The sequence below is a fragment of the Sphaeramia orbicularis genome, chromosome 4, assembly GCF_902148855.1.
Source record: "Sphaeramia orbicularis chromosome 4, fSphaOr1.1, whole genome shotgun sequence".
NCBI lineage: Eukaryota > Metazoa > Chordata > Actinopteri > Kurtiformes > Apogonidae > Sphaeramia > Sphaeramia orbicularis.
In genome coordinates, this window is record NC_043960.1 from 57,100,688 (window position 1) to 57,118,896 (window position 18,209).

Below are 18,209 nucleotides of genomic sequence, written 5' to 3' on the forward strand. Positions count from 1 at the left end.
CATGGAGTCTGTGCAGAGTGTGTTAGCGGACAGGATCATCCAGTAGCATCTGTGTTTACAGGCACTGAGCCTCTGTTCGAACGGGACGAAGGCCCACCACCACATTCACGGCTGTATACATGTCTGAGCACAACATTTACTAAAGGAGGGAGATGAGCCTGTGCGCAGCAGCACAACTCCTGGACCAGATCAACCTCCAGGCACAAATCAAGGTAAACACTCTCGACAAGTATGCTAGTTAGCTTTAGCATGATGCTAAATCGGGTGCAGGACGAGCTGTTTTCATGGCCATTCTTGTTTGCATGTCCATAATTGACCTTTAATTTACTTCTGTGTGTAAGTGCAGCCTAAAAATTTAACCTAATGTCTTGATCCGAATGCAGTTGGTGTTGTTTGTTGCAAGTATTGTGTTAATAACTCATTTGGCAGTGGAAACACTTATGAAGTATTGGTACAGTTTAAGACAAAAGTCTAACACTACAAATGTCCAACACTACAAATGTCCTTACTGTCTGGTGTTGTGTCTTGTTGCTCGATTTTAAGTATTATTGGTTTTCCTTGTTTACTATTAGTTCAAAAATAGCCATGTCACCATCACCTCATAGTGTCTTACAGGAAATGGGCTGAGGTTAACTGTCATCAGATGTATTCACACAGGATACATACTCACACAGCACACATACTCACATATATGATCACACATGTTGACGTCTAGGGCTGTGTATTGGCAAGAATCTGGCGATACGACACAAATCACAGTACTAGGATCATGATACAATACATCATGGTACTGTTAAAAAGGCAATTTTCTGTACGTTTCTTTTTAAAAAATGATTATTTCCCTGAAGAATTGAATTACACCAGAAATCTGCACAAATACTAACCACATTTTTATTTGATCGCAACAGGATTTAATGCTATATCACAAAATGTTCTGTGTTCAAACTTAAATTCTGTTTTACAGACATTACAGTTTCAGATCCTGCTCAAATGTTCATATTCTGTTAGTTCAGAACTAACATCAGAACATTATTTTTGTCTTGACAGAGGAACTACCATCTACCTCTCAGACAGTAAAAAGTGCTTTTAGGACGCTTCAAATAACTGTTATTTAATAAAACAGTGTTAAATAATAATAATAAATAAGACATAAACAACAAAGAAAACCAAAAACGAACCTCTGCCATATCTGCATGTGAACAAATACCTAAAAATATCAATACAGTACTTGTTAATATCGATGCAGTATTGTGAAATGAAATATCGCAATACATTGCAGAACCAATATTTTCTTACACCCCTATTCATCAGATGTGTTCACACAGGATAGGCACACACACTCATATATATGATTACACATGTTGACATCACTTCTTTGGATTCTGTCTGAGTCAAATCCACTCTCCCCTCGGGTCTTCCCCCTTTTCTCTTGCTGTGTAAATGTAATTGTTCATGTTGATTTTCAATTTTTGTCTGGTCAGTTCCATATGTAGCCCTAAATCAGATCCAGATCTGATAATTTTTAATGTGACCTCAGTCCAAGGGCAGTCCGATCGAAGTGAATACAACTTTTATTCCATTATAGATTGAGATTCACTGTAACATTGGTAGGAGACATTCAACTGAAGCAGAAGAGGGCTTGGGAAACTCATAATCTTAATCTTGCATATGATGTATTTTAAAGAGCGATTGTGCAGGTTGTGTCACCAAAATAATCAAACAAACAAACAAATGACTAAATGAATGGATGCACTGTCCAAATGTTCCTGCTCTGAGCCTGCAGCCTGGCAGACAAACAACAACAGTATTTGTGGTTAATAGGTTCAACTAAGGAGACAGTAAAAGTACTCTGTTATGAAATGAAAATATTCTTTCAGCACTGGATTCTTCTCCAGATCAGCAAGAAACTAATCGTACTAAAAGATATTGTCATGTATTATGTGTGTTTATAGAAATAACTGCCTTTTCTTTAAGAAAATCACAAAAATGTTCAGAAGAGCAATATCTCTAATAATTACTTGGAAATTTTTAGACTCAAGCTTTAGATCTGAAAATCTTCTCTGCGGATTGATATACAGTATGTGGAGACCTAAATTGTGTAAAATATTCAAGTAAAAATGTGCAGCGGTATTTGACATACAGACAGACCTGATTACAATACTCTGGTCCAACCAAGTCCAATCTGAACTGAGCACTAAGGCTGTCTGGGACCTCTCAGTGCCTCCACTATAATAATATGGAGATCTTGAATGTCCTTTCAATTCATTTGATGTCAGATTTCATCAGGTTACTAATGTGTCCTGCACTGAGTCTAACAAAAAGATTAGTGCAGGAACACATGATTACTTCAAGAGATTTAGGTATAATTGGTTTCAGGCCAGCAATTGGGTCAGTTTATAGGTGCAGTGATGAATGAAAAATACAATAATATTACTAGCACTAATAATAGCATATTTAATTGTAGGCAGTAGCATACTGTCATTTCAGTTGTAAATGTAGTGTACATCCATTCGTCTTATTCACAATCAATTTAGGACCAAGAATAAGATAAAATGAAAACAGGTGATGTAAACATGATTGGATTCAAAAGCAGAATACAGGAAAGGTCTAGTCCTTTAAGAGCAAAGATAGGCCAAGGATCAAGTGTTTGAAGACAAATGTTTGAGAAATTATTGAAATGATTAACCCATAAAGACCCAGTGTTACTTTTGTGCCAGTTCCAAAATAGTATTTACTCTATATTTAACTTTTCTTAACTGATTTATCACCATTTATTATAATATTATCCTCTCTATTTTGCGTGTTTTCAGTGTAAATCATGTATTTTCCTGTATTTTATTCACTGATCGTGTAGATGTTCATTAAAGCTCAGATTAATGTTTATGGTTATTATATCAGAAACAGATCAAACTGAATAAACAGTGTCTTTTTCAGTCCAATCTGTCATTAACTGAACATAAACCCAGTGTGTCCATCCACTGTCATTGATCCAACTCCATGGGTTTTACTGGGGAATCAATGTTGGAGAAGATGACGGTGTTTCCACGGTAACTACGGAGCCTCTGAACGTCCAAATATGGTCATATCTGATGACCATGAAAAGATGAAGAACTGTATTTTACACCAATTACTGACATGGATTTATAGGATTAGTGGATCAACAGGTATTAAACAGTTTAGATCAGTAGATGGTTTGGGTTAAAGGTGGACGTTTGGGTCTGTAAGGGTTAAAGGTGGACGTTTGGGTCTGTAAGGGTTAAAGGTGGACGTTTGGGTCTGTAAGGGTGCAGGCCACTGTGATCCCTGAGTCAACACAGGAAACATTCATCTATTTCAGGATTATTGTGAGAATATTTGAACTACAATAACACTGCAGAAGCTTCCACTAATGCCTCCTCTGTGACACCACTGAAGCTGAAAAATACTCTGACATTTGGGGTCAACACACTTTCTTTTTGAATTTAGATTTCCCGTACATCCCCAGTTTTTGCTTATTTGCAGTTGTAAATTGTGATATGACATGTCCTATTGTCAGTATTAATACACTGTGGTAGAATACTTTATCAGTGTTTGTAACTATAACACATGTATTTGTGTTTATTCTGCAGTTTCTACTATGTGTGCTCATTGTTAGTGTTAATCAAATGTTTGCTTAAATATGTTATTACTTGGCTTTGGTAAGACTTCACTTTTGTGATTATAACATAAGTGTATGTATTAGTGTTGTCATGGTGACTGTGATATAACTGTAGTTGTATTAAGGCCTGTGGTGCATGTGCACTTGTATTAGACTGCAGCAGAGAAAGGCTTCCATTGTTTTGGTACTAGGAGTCTAGGATCTGAATTATGAAAATACAGACACAGTGCACCATGGTTTATATTTCATTTTTATTTGACCTTTATTTAACCAGGATGTCCCATTGAGATTAGAAATCTTTTTTGCAAGGGGGACCTGTCCAAGGTTTCAGCCATACGAAGTCCAAACAACATAAAAACACAAACATGAGACACAATGAACAATAAAACACAATAACAACTATTCAACCATAATGGACTCAAGAAAAACAGTGACATTCCTACTTCACTTCATTCTCCATCATACTTTTAAAATTATTAACAGAAATGAATGGATGTAGTTTAAGAGGTTTTTGAAGATTATTCGATGACTATGGTGCATGATAGGAAAATGCTGTTTTTCCAAAGTCTGTCAGAACTCTGGGAACAGTTAAAAGCAACCACTTAGAGGAACGTAAATGAAAACTACTAGAGCTAACAGAAAGAAGAGTACTGAGGCATTCTGGGAGTTTACCCAGTAGAGCTTTATAGATGAACATGAACCAGTATTTTTGTCTACGGAGGGTTCATGATGTCCAGATCACTAAGGCATAGAGGATACAGCGGGGAGTGAGAGATTCTGCATTAGAAATGAAACATATAGAAGCATGATCCAGTGAACTGAGGCTCCTTAAAGTGGAGGTATCTGCATGTGTGGACAGTAGATCACCACAGTCAATGACAGACACAAAGGGAGCTTCCACAACTTTTTTTCTTTGTAGAGAATGTGAAACAGGAATTATTTCTAAAATAAAAGCCAGTCTTCAATTTGAGTTTCTTAACTAGATCAGAAATATGAACTTTAAAAGAGAGCTGTTCATCGATCCATATTCCCCAGTACTTATAGAAGACACCTTTTCCATTAATGGACCATCAGATGGAAAAATTCTTAGATTGTGAACTTTTGATAAAATCATAAACTGTGTTTTCTTGGCATTTAAAACCAATTTTAGGCCCCTCAGAGCTCTTTGAAAAGTTGAAATGCAGCGTGGAGTTCTTCTACGGCCTGTGCTGCAGAAGGTGCAGAAGTATAGATGATTGTGGCTTCAGCATACAGATGTAATTCAGCTTCAATGTCTTTACCTAAATAATGTATAAGAATACAAAATAAAATAGGAGCCAAAATGGAACCTTGGGGTACTCCGCAGGAAATGACTGCACTCATATGACAGTTGGGATTGAAAGTTACATAATGGAGCTGTTTTTATTTATTTATTTGTACTACTATTGTATGAATATCAGTCCTTAGTACCAGCTATATGTGTTCAACAGACCGAACAGAACCAGCAGCTGGGAGTTCAGCAACAGGTACTGACGTAGACATCTGTAGACATGGTGTTTGGGAGCCCAGGTTATCAGTTAATTCAGTCATAACAAGTACACAAATGTGTTTGTGTGTGTGTACAGTCAGGTTGGTGTCAAATTATTTCCTAAGGTGTGAATTATTCTCTGGCCTCCTTTGTATAGTCCTTTTATTAACAGTATTTGAGGTATTAATTGATATCAGGACATAGAGATATTTAAAAAAAATTATCTCTGCATGGACACCATGCTTTTAATTTGAAAACTTTCTTATTGTCTTTCAAAGGCCTACAACAAACAGAAACAACACTTGTTTCCTACTCGTACAGTATGGCAGGGGGTGGGGATGGGGATGGGTACCTTTCACATTTAAACTGATGCTCGATTTCTGTGAACTGGTACCAGTATACAATGGTACCTCTATCTGTTGCTTTTTGTGTGTATGTGTAGTCTATAAAAAATAGTAAAAACTTCTGCATTCTAAGTATAACTGGTGGTAAGGTTTTGCTGTGGTGCAGCGCACAGCAGAAACACTGTGTGTGCGTGTGTGTGTGTGTGTATATATATATATATATATATATATATATATATATATATATATATGACATAATATAAGACAAATACAGAGACTCTAAGACAGGACTAACAGACAGAAGTCTCCTCCAGATGCTAAAGTTGGATCAGTTGTCTTTAACTCAGATTGACCAGAGGATCAGAGGCAGTCGAACCCACAGAGGATGACACCGATTTATTATTTTAGGGATCATGTCTTTAATTTAGTTCACACTTATTGTTTACACTTTGTTGTTGTTTACATTGTTCTGATGTGGATTCCAGTCCTGGAGTTGAGCTCGTGTTGGCAAAGTAGTTCAGGTGTACTCACACCAGGTAGAGTAGGACCATTAGCATTCACGTTTTTATTATATCCTCATTTTTATTCAAGTTTTATTTGTGTATATAAACATATAATTACATATATACATATGTATTTATTTATGTATGTATGTATTTATGTATTTCTGTAGTGTTAAAATGTTCTCTGTGGAAAACTTTACCGTAAGGTTGTTTTGCATGGAAGTTTTCTGTAGTTTTTATTGTGCCACAAAGTTTTTTAGGTGAGGGAAGATTCAAAATGGTGATCTGACTGTCAGAGCATGAGGATATAGCACCACCTCATGGAATGTGTACAATGAAAACACAAGACAAAGGAAATTAGAATCAATATTTCACAATAATTCCCACCAATAGAGTATATATTCGAGGGAAGTGTAAGTTTGAATTATTCTGATCCAAATCTTATCTTATAACTGCTAACTCTTTCAGAATTATCTGAATGACGTCATTGTTTGTCAATATCGGACCGATAATTATCGGTGCTGATAGTTATTGTGCATCCCTAGGCTAAAGCCTTATCCATATGAAACAAAGAGGAAATGTTGAAATTTCTCTGTGTGTTTATCTGTTCTTTTTCTTTTGACTTTTCTAGGAGTGAACATCTCAGGAGGAGTCAGCAGGCTGCTGTGTGTTTAGGGCTGTGTATGTTTATGAATGAGTGCTGAAACTGTTGGTGGTTGTAACGTGATGCCAAGATGCTGCTGTCCTTGGGAATGCTCATGCTGTCCGCCACACAGATCTATACCATCTTCACTGTTCAGTTCTTCGCCTTCCTCAACCTGCTGCCTGTGGAGGCAGACATTGCTGCTGTGAGTAGTTTGAAGCACAAAAACATTTAACACTAACACACATCTACACTTACTGACCATCGGAGTCATGAACAAATATCATTCAGTGGCAGGATAATAACACGTCATGTCTGTTCATTTTGATTTTACAGCTGTCCTTTTAAATGGTGCATTAAAATAAGATAGTCAATGAAGTGAATTCTCCCCTCTTTCAGTACTCATTTGAGAACAAAACAGAGAACTTTGATGACCTGCCTGCACGATTTGGCTACAGACTCCCAGGCGATGGACTGAAGGTGAGTATAAAGAGGCTTTGTGTTTTCAATCATCACAAATGGAATGACTAGGATCATCATTCTTAATAGTCAAACAGTGTGAATTAGGCTCCGTCCAGACGACAGCGCTCATAGTATTATTTGTCTTTAGTGGATTCTAACAGTTTGTTGTCCATACACGGATGGTTTCCATAAATATCTGTGTCCAGGTGGAAATGGTCCAACCGGGTTAACGGTGTAATACATATGCCACACCTGTATGTGGCGCTGTACACAAACACAGACAGAGCCTACGGCAGGATACATTCAAACCACAGAAGAATGCACTGAGCATGTGCAGGAGGTTCCATCTGGGGTTTTCTTCTTCTGGTCACATGGTACTGTGGCGTCATGGTTTCTATACAGTGGTGTTGGTCCTATCCATACGCCAACACCAGAGTGGAGCTGGGACATGTTTACGCTCTGGGACCCGTTCTACAAAAATACCGTATCAGGCACCAACAACGCCAGTGTCATGTGACCAAAGGACCAAACCATAGTAAACTGTAGTGGACTGACATAATGTGGTTGTGGTGTGGACAGGATGTTATTTACACAGTGGTGGCCTACCGTCAGACAAGACAGGCTTCATTTGAAGAATAACTGGTCAAGAAATACAGGGGTACCACAGTGGAGCAGCTGCCTGGTCCTGGTCCTGGATTAGACCTGGGGGTGTGCCATGTGATAATATTAGATGGTGATGGATTAGAACGTATCGACCATCTGATAAAGCAGAGAGATGGTGGAATGGTCTAGAATCTGATGTAGTCATAGAGGATTCAAGGGCTGTGGGTGGAGTTATATGAGACGCATCACAGCGGCTCATGTTCAGGTCACATGGATTTCACAAACGTTGTGTAGAGGAGTCATCGCTGACAAACAGATGAGTTCCTTCCTAAGAAGAACTGCACTTCCATCGTATGGAATTGGTTTGACTTTTCCCCAAATGACAAAGTACAAACAACAGTCGTGCAAAATTTGCACAAACAAGGTTTGTACGTCAGATGGAAACACTACGAACCTGTTCAATCAGCCGAAGAGACGACATCCCAAACAGTATGAGTCCAACTGAACTAGACCAACCACAGACTGACCCTAACCCTAAGGCGGGGTACACGCCTAAGGATTTTCTCAATCTGAAGAGATTTTTTATCTGGTACAGACCCCACATATGAAGACAAAAAATCAGACATTGAACAGTTTTGATCATACTGTGTGTGGTGTGCTCTGATAATCTCAGCACAGCACACCACACACATAATGATTCTGTCCCACCGCCGATCTAGAATCTAGTCCTCCAAGCCAGAAATCTCACGAGTTCAAATGTGATTTAACAAAAATGAAGAAGAAACATAGTATGACTCGGGAGCAGAGTCCTGAATCGGGTGCCCCCTGGGTATTTTTCCCTCTAGATTCGCGAACTAGTGGATGTTTGGTGAATCTAACACAATAAACCCGTCAGCGTCTGTAATTTCCACATTTAGCTCCTTCTCCCATTTTTCTTTTATGTATTTGGTTGAGTTTTGTCATGTGAGTTGAACCCACAATAGATTGTTGAAATTGTTCTTGATTTATTTTCCTTATATGCTTTGATAATGATTTGGACCACACTGTTCACTTCCCTGGAGGGGTTGAAACCTTACCAGATTCTACGTGTACAACCCCCCCCCCACACACACACACACACACACACACACACACACACACACACACACACCTCTGTTCAGAGATCCTGTCTGGACACTCTTCAATGACTGTGTTTGGAGGAGGGGTACTTAGTATTATGAGATAACCCACTTTGATGAACTTATGGCATCACAAGGCAGCACAAGGCTGTTTGTGCCTGAGGATTCCCCACAGAGGACAGACTTCCACACAGAGCCTCTGCTGTCTCCAGTGGAACAAACAGGGGGGGTTACAGCAGCTGCAGGGAGTCACTGTAACTGTGGCTCTAAATGACAAAACAGCAGGAGCTTCTTAAAGACGGACGCTTTAATTTGGCTTATCAAACACTGTGGAAACTACAGGACATAAAAGACAATAGATTTAGACACTTAACCAGGTCATAGACAACATACAAAGTAAACAGCAAAAGACTGTCCTACCTCATGACTACCTGACACTTCAGAGGTCCTAGCTAGGGCTGCACAATACTGAAAAAAATGACATTGGGTTTTTGTTAACCCTGCGATATATATTGCTATGTGAAAAAAATATTCAGGAGGATATAATATCTGTGTGATGCCGACGTAAATGCTGAAACTAATTAGTTGTGTTTCCTCTGGTTGTGTCGACACAGAACACATGTTTCAGTTTCATCCTTCTGTAGCTGAAATAATTCCAGATAACTGACCCTGCTTTTCTTTTTGGCACCAAGTCTTCATTTTCAGTGATTTTCTCTTCTTTGTTGCTCATTTTTCAATGTTGTTACCAGCAACTCACTCCATGTGCAGGGGTGTGGTCTACTTTGACAAACAGATTAAGAATGATTGTGATTGGTGGATGGCTGTGTGTGTCAGGTCCCCAGGATGAACTTAGATGAGAATGTGTTCATTTCATTTACCTCCTACATTACAGGACCTGCAATGGGACTATTGTGCACACGTACATTGCGATGACGATGCTCAAACAATATACTGAGCAGCTCTAGTCTTAACGAACAATCTTCCATGTGTGCTCATTCTAAATAAACATACCTTAATTAGAACACCTTTGATTACAAACGTACACAGTGTTACAGAACAGTTTTTATAAAATACCTTGTGCTGCTAGCTCCTTATCCCAGCTGCTGCAGACATGGCTCGGTCAAAGGCTGTTAACATGTCTGGGCTAAACATGACTCACAGTCTCTCACACTCTCACCAAGCCTCACGAAATTAGCCATATAATCGAAAAAAAAAGTCCAATATAACAAACAATAGGGATGTGTATTGACAAGAATCTGGTGATAAGATACAAATTACAATACTAGGATCATGATACGATATATCATGATACTGTTAAAAAGACAATTTTTTGTTTGTTTCATTTTTTTTATTTCCTTGAAGAATTGAATTACAGCAGAAATATGCACAAATACTAAATATATTTTTATTTGATCACAACAGGATCTAATGGTATATCACAAAAGTTGCCTGTGTTAAACCTTAAATTATGTTTTACAGACATTACAGTTTAACCCTTTCATGCATAGTGGTCACTACAGTGGACAGCTGTTCTACAGCTGTTCTCATTGTATATTCATGGGTTTTGATGTTTTAGTTCCATATCAGCCAACACAGTGGACGCTTATGCACCATCCCATAATACCCTGCAATTCATACCATTACTGTAACTTTGCTGTTCCAGATAAACCTGATCTGCAGTAATATGTTTGAGTGTAAATCAATTGGTAGTTGTTAATAGACTATAATTAACAGTTTTCACAAACAAAAAGTTTTTTTTTTTTTTTTTTTAAATATTATCTCCATGAACTGAGTAATAACTAGTATTAGAGTATGATCAAATTTGAGAAAACATCAGATTAACTGCATTAAAAATGTCCTTATTGTACAGTTTTCATATCATTTTCTGTTGTGTTTTAAATACATGTTTCTTGGCTTCAAAAATTAAATGCATGGTTTCCAGCTGAGTGGACATTTTTGTAACTCCATAACAAATAGGTTCATAAAAAAAATTCAATTACAAGAGGAATAAAATCACTGGAAAAAAAAATCTTGGCTAAGGTTCTCATAATTCATACATCAAAGGGTTAAGATCCTGTTCAAATGTTCATATTCTATTAGTTCATAACCAACATGATAGCATTATTTTTGTGCAATCCCAACAAAGGAACTAACATTACTTAATAAAAGAGTGTTAAAAAGTAATAAATAAAAGAAAACAAAAAAGAAAAACAAAAACGAACCTCCACAATATCTGCATTTGAATAAATACCAAAAAATATTGATACAGTACTTTTTAATATCGATACAGTATTGTGAAATGAAATATCGCGGTATATTGCAGAACCGATATTTTCTTACACCTCTAACAAACAACGCATCTTATGCATGAGATGAAACATATTCAACAACGTTAACTGTAATAATATTTCAACAAAATATCTTAACTCTTAAAGCAGAATATTAATTTCCTTTCTGCCTAAACCATTTCAGTGACACTTACAGTAACTCCACCACAACTAGTCATTTTCATTTAAGTTGATGAATGCTCCTCTTGGAGAACCTTCAGAGAATTCAACAGTAACCAAAGCTCCTCTCTGGTCTCTGTCAGATGTACACATCTGGAGGCTGCAGGTTTCTTCTGTGCTAAACTGTTCAAGCTTTGTCAGCTTCCAGCATGAACAGTTTTTCAAGTTCAGTCTCAAACTGTCTGTGAGACTGAGCTCTGACATTGGACTGGGACACTCCAGAACATTCACTGTTAAGTGTGAGGGTTCCAACAGGGTTTTAAACCAGTCTTCTGTGTGTGTTTGGCACTTTGTCCTCCTCCTCCTTTCTTCTGTAGTGGCAGGCAAGTGTTTTGATTTCCTGTTCAGCCAACAGAGGGCACTCCTGCTGTTCTTCCAAAGCTGGAAAGGCAGCTGTGAAGCAGTGAAAGGCACACTGGTGTTGTTCCTCAGTGTGTTTCTGCTGCAGTGGAGGCGCCACTCAGAGCTGACAGAGGCAGCTCCTCCACCCCATGGACCTGTGACAGTAACCGAAACTGCACAGTCTGACCCTGCATTCACATATGACAGATGGTAACTCAGAGCTCGTAATCACATTGGAACAGTTTGACTAAGTAGATGTTTAAATAATGTTGTACGGTACAGATTGAGACAAATGTGAGTCAGTAAGGTTCAGCAACACTGACACTAATCCACTGATTTACATCAATATACAGAACATTTCAGACACTGTATGTTTAACTTTACACTCTACACCAGGGCTGTCAGACTCCTTTGAGTTCAGGGGCCACATACAGCCCAGTGGGATCTCAAGTGGGCCGGACCAGTAAACAGGGTTCATATGGGTCCTTGAAATCCTTGAAAATACTTGAATTTCACTGTTGTGTTTTCAAGGTCTGATTTTAATTTCAGTGCTTCAAACTCTGTGATGTGATTTATTTATTCATTTTTTTTTTATTAACTCTGCCAGGTTAGATGTCCAGCCAAAGTATCGCATTAATGTGGTTTAAATGTGATCTAACAGATGGTTTTCATTCATTCATTCATTATCTGAATCTGCTTTATCCTCACTAGGGTCATGGGGGTGGAGCCTATCCATCACAGGACTGACATATAGAGACAGTCACTGTCACATTCAAACCTATGGGTGATTTAGATGAACCCATGAACCCCAGTGGATAGCATGTGTTGGTGTTGGAATTGAACCCAGAACCTTCTATCTGAGGCACTAGTCCTATCCACTGCACTATCGTGTCACAGATTGTTTTCAGTTTGTTCATATTAATAATGAATCCTCTCAGTGCACTACAGTTAGTTATGGAGTTCCTCAAGGTTTGGTTCTTGGACACATACTGTTTATCTTATACAAGTTTCCTTTAGGAAACTGAATAAGGAAACAGTCCATCACACTAGTTTATAACAGTTATATTTCAGTTTGCTGTGCGTCCATGTGTCCCCCATCTTCCCCCCCCCCATCCCTCTCTCTCTCTCTCTCTCTCCCTCTCTCTGTCTCGCTCTCTCTTTCTACCACTCCCTCTCCCCCCCCTCTCTCTCTTTAACCTCCTTTAAATTGTCAAGGCAGATGACCATCCTCCAGAGTCAGGGTCTCCTCCAGGTGTCTGGTCTGGTCTGGTTTAGACCAGCTCAGAATCTAAAGGGTGATGAGATAACTTCTTATGATTTGACTCTATATGAATAAAATTTGATTTGAGTTTAAAAGTTTGATGCTGAAAGTGTTTTTAGATTAGATAGAACTTCATGGATCCTTTGGGCAGAGTCCTCAGGACACTGAGGAGGTTCACTACACTGGAACATTTGATTATGAAAGGTATGGAGGTTCTAGTTGTGTTCTGCCAGTTTTGGTCCATTGGTCCATTTGGTACACATCTACATTTGATATTAAACTCTGACAGTTCTGTCCAAAAACACAACAAAGCAGAAGAGTGTTTTTGGAGCTGAAACCTTGATACCATAGTACAGATGTTTGTCAGTGATGAGCTTCATGTTGTGTTCAGTGAATGGTCCAGTCTGTGGAGACCGGACCAACACCTACAACACTGTCCTCTTTCACAGCCTTGTTCTCCACAGACTTCCTTTACTCATTCATGTTTTTGTCAGCATCCACAACACAGACATGTTTTTTACCCCTCTAATATCCAATGATGTCACCCCACAGGGCTTCCTGATTGGTGCTCGTCCAGAGAATGCATGTGAACCTATTGAGCCTCCTCCGAGGGACAACCTGACGGGCGCTTTCATCGTCCTCATCAAACGTTTTGACTGCAACTTTGACATCAAGGTACAGTTACTAACAGTGTGACCTCTGTGTTAACCTCAACACAACATCCACATGACAACTGTGATTTATTTGTATTTTTATAGCTTCTGACCATCTCATAATTTTTTTTTTTTTTAAATATGCAACTGTTTCCATTTTTCACAACATCTGACGTTAAACAGACTCAGTTATAGGACTAACCTGGTGGTTTGTTGTCAAAACTACAAGGACACGTGAGGTGCAGATGTGTTGAATGAGTCAGAAGGTGAGTTTGTTCCACTGAGATCCTCAGATCATCTGGTTTTGGTACAAAAACACTATTTCCAGTATGATCAGTTATGCATATTCTGTTATTTTACTGTGTCCTTTTTATTTTTCTATTTCTGCTGATCTTGAATGGGAAGTTGAAACTTTTGGTTCAGTGTTTCAAAGTCAGAATAATGGTAGAAGGATGGAGAGAGCTGATCCCTGTTGAACTGTCTTCTCTCATTTTTTTTTTAGATATTTGTCATTCTAATGTATTTATATGTGATCTAGGTTTGAATGCTGAGGGCTTTAATACATTTAATTGTATAGTTTCTCCTGCAGAGGCTGAACTGTGGCCACATACCTTAAAGCCAACACATTAAGACTGCCCTTTGATTACAACTTAGAATTTGTGATCTGAGCTGTGTGAATCTAAATTTTGCACAAGTGTTTGCAGTAATTATATCCTTGAAATGGAGTTTCAGGGATATAATGGTTTTACCCGAAACACCGCTGCTAGATCCACTGGATGTGCTGCCCCTGGTTCTCCTTGGTGTTTTGTCGATAACTTGGACAGATTTGGTTGGATTTCTTGATAACCACCATTGTGGACCCCTAGTGGGAGAACCCTATGGATTTCAGCTTCTATCAGTATTATCAGTCATCCACATGGGGGCGCTGTAGTTGAACATCAGTTTTTTGGACATAAATCATCAATAATAGGTGGATTCAGATCAAATGTGGTTCATATTGATGGTCTTCCAGATGTCCGTGTTCTACCATCCAGTGTTCATATGGGCTCATTTTCATTCACCAGGTGGAGTTTAGGGTTAAATGGGTTCATTATTCTGACACTGTCAGGTCCATGGAGCTCAAACTAAGTTCAGATCCAATGTCTAACAGTTCTCTGTCTTCATGACACTACCTTGAGTTTACATGATGTCATATTTGGACACCAGGGGTATATTTTTTCCAAATGACTGGGGGAGCTTCTGTTGAAAAATCTATTTTTTTGGACCTTATTAATAGATATAGTAGGAAAATCAAGCTCAAACTGGGTTCATATCGATGATCCTAAATGACGTTGGTATCTTTTGTACACTGTGTGGTTTATTTGCTTTATTATATAAAAGAGGATTGGGGGGATTTCGGGGATATACTGTTGCTGTTGGCACCCTACAGCGTAAGCCTCGTTTAATTCTGGTGTTAATTACAGTGGTAACATGGCACCCACTGTTGGTTCCCACAGAGGGTTTGTGTCAGTAAAGCACTTCAGTTTGTCCACTCTGTTTTTTCACTGTATTACCAAAATAAAGAGTAATGTACTGAAGACTTGTTCTTCAACTCAGCAGAATCATCATATTGTGGATGCAAAGACAGAGAACAGAACATGTCAGATAGAAAAGGGGGGAGGCAGACGGGGAAGGACAGAGGTGGGATTCAGAGAATGAGAGCATTGATGAGTAATGGGGTGAAAGTTGAAAGCATGCAGCTCCTCAGCATCTTTGTCTGCCTCCTTTTCCATCTGTGTGTTTTGTTAGTTTTTAATGTTCCTACTGCCGGTGGTTTTAGAAGTTGTTGGTCTGGTCCAGGGCTGTTCAACTCTATTCTCCCATGGGCCAAATGGTGGTAAGGCTGTGGCCTGTTAGCCGGACTATCACTCTCATACTGGTGCTTCACTACATTCTCAACATTTTAATGAAAGTAACACATAAAATCAGCCACAGTAACTGTTATAATTACGAAAGGTCAACACAACCAGCCTTTGGTGTAAAACTAACACTAAACAGATAACAGTAACAGTATTATTTCTCTAGTTTGAAAACTCACTGAAAAAGCAGAGATAAAGGTGACATTATGAAGCAATGATTATGAATTCTGCCCCCCCCCCCTTAAAAAAAGGTGAGGGGGGGCAAGGGGTATTGTTTTTGGTTTGGTTTGTTTGTTTGTTTACACTTTAGCAGCAAAACTATTGGTCGAATTCAGACCTAATTGGGTTTATAGATTACTAGTGACCCAGAATAGATGTGATTACATTTTGGGAAAAGTAGGTCAAAGTTTAAACATTTTTTACAAATTTTTTTTTTTAATCTTTTTTTTTCCCCCCATTTACCTATAAGGGATTAAATGTGTCTATGCTGTCTCTGTCTATGCTGTCTATGTTGTCTATGCCTATGCTGACATCAGCACATGCATAGACATGATGACATCAGCTGGATCGATGCCAAAATAAGCTACAATATGTGAGGGGCGGAGCTTGTTGTGCCTGGAACCACTAGTTTTTGTTGTTTTCTGGCCATACCTTGGTTTTATATAAATGAAGATTGTGCTACCAACTAACCCATAGTTTTGTGTCACATTGAAATGATTCCCACTAGAACCAAATGGTGAACAGTAGGGTTAGGGTTATTGTATTTTGGCCGTCTGTCTTGTTTCTGTCCTCCTCTGACAGGACCAGGACGCCTGCCTGTCGAGGCCTGTGTCCTGACAGGTCAATAACCCTGGTCTTATGCGTTGGTCTTGTGTTCTCATCTTGTTCTGTCATTTTTGTCCAGTGATTCTGATGTTGTTTTTGTCCTAATATATCTTTTATCTTTATTATTTAAAACCACAAATAACCATCTGGTTTATTCAACTGTCACTTAGTATCAAAAAACATGTTTTAAGACATAATGACCTGGCATTTATTGTTGTTGTTGATATGGCAAGAATGATGATTTACTTAAATGATATATACTGAACAACAAAAGAAACGCAAGTTTTGGTCGTTAATTTAGGCAAGAGTTCAGCTGTCGATAATGCCTTAACGATAATCTGAGAGAACACGCCATTGGTATGCTTGATGCGAGCCGTTAAACCAGCATCAAGCATACCAATGGCGCGTTCTCTCAGATTATCGTTAAGGCGAGGCATCGTGGTAATGCAGTAACTTTTGAATCTTACCATTTCTTTTTATAGCCCCCGGATAAACAAGGGAATTGCCACTCCCATTTGTTGCTCCCACTACCATATCACTCAAAACGTACCGCACCTCTGATACTTTGTACATGTGCTCAACACCACTCATGGCCATGTTTGCGTGCAAACACACGCTCCAACGGTTACAACTCACTTATTTTAATGTGTATCTCAGTTGACAGCTCAACAGGACAGCTGAACTCTTGCCTAAATTAACGACCAAAACTTGCATTTCTTTTGTTGTTCAGTATATTTGTGGAAAAAATGGCAAAATAAGGCCGGTAATAGATGAAAAAAAGTCTCATCAGTTTTTTTTTTCCTTACGCAAATGACTAAAATGCCCTGTTCCCAACAAAACTTCACATAAAATACAATTAAGTATGTTAATTAATATGTGTTTCTATAACACCATTTAGTGTTGGAGCAAAAATCTGTTGTAATTAAAATTTCATTAGAGGCAAAAGAAAGTAACGCCCACTGAGTAACAGATCCAAACAGACCATAGTCTGAAAAGCACTGTTTAGTTTGAAGAAAACACTTATGTTTCCAATTGCAACTGTATTATATACAACAAAGCTAATATAAGAGATAAGTGTTCCTTCCTTCATTCATTCTTCTTCTGAACCCACTTTAATATAGGATTCATTTATAGGATTTTGCAATGTACATTGCTGGACATGAGTACTGATTTTGTTTCATGTATACACTACATGTAATGACAATAAAGTGAACCTTGAACCTTTATCCTCACTAGGGTCAGGGGGCGGAGCCTATCCTAGCTACTTATGGGTGAAGGCGCGGTTCACCCTGGACATGTCTCCAGTTCATCACAGGACTGAACATATAGAGACAAACAACCACTGTCACACTCACACCTATGGGTGATTTAGATGAACCCATGAACCTATCAGTGCATGTGTTTGGATGGTGGGAGGAGCCAGAGTACCCAGAGAGAACCCACGACTGGTGTTGGAATCAAACCCAGGACCTTCTTGCTGTGAGGCACAAGTGCTGTCCACTGCATACTAGTAACTGTACATAATTAAACTGAGTACCTCGATGTTATTCTTTTATCATACATTAACAAAGTTTACAGTCTGTGCAATTTGCTGGAACTTGCAGTTCCCAGATGTGTTTTCACTGAGCAGATCTGCCCGTCTGTACACAAATGGAACTTTATGTCAACAGGAATTTTTCAAAACCAAAAACTAGACAAAATTTGCTTAAAGGAACAAAAAGTTATAATAGGTTATTGAGGGGACAATTAACATTTTTTTTTACCACACATGTATACCTCCTTTTGACCAGGCCCATATATATAATATATTGTCTGTTCCGTCTGTTCACGTTCTCAGTTTTTCCCCTCTGTGTTGTGGCTCTGGTTCAGACATCTGGCCTTATAAGGTCATACTGCCTCACACACA

The 18,209-nt window shown here is 38.6% G+C and overlaps 1 protein-coding gene across 1 annotated transcript in view; it reads left to right on the forward strand.

Moving 5' to 3' along the window:
* LOC115418545 (E3 ubiquitin-protein ligase RNF13-like) overlaps positions 1 to 18,209 on the forward strand; it is a 61,642-nt gene continuing 43,433 nt past the window's right edge. The window contains exons 1-4 of the mRNA XM_030133052.1: positions 1 to 212; positions 6,623 to 6,839; positions 7,034 to 7,114; positions 13,480 to 13,602. Of these exons, the coding sequence (XP_029988912.1) occupies positions 6,726 to 6,839; positions 7,034 to 7,114; positions 13,480 to 13,602 (318 nt within the window). The 5' untranslated portion in view covers positions 1 to 212; positions 6,623 to 6,725. The remainder of the gene's footprint in view (positions 213 to 6,622; positions 6,840 to 7,033; positions 7,115 to 13,479; positions 13,603 to 18,209) is intronic.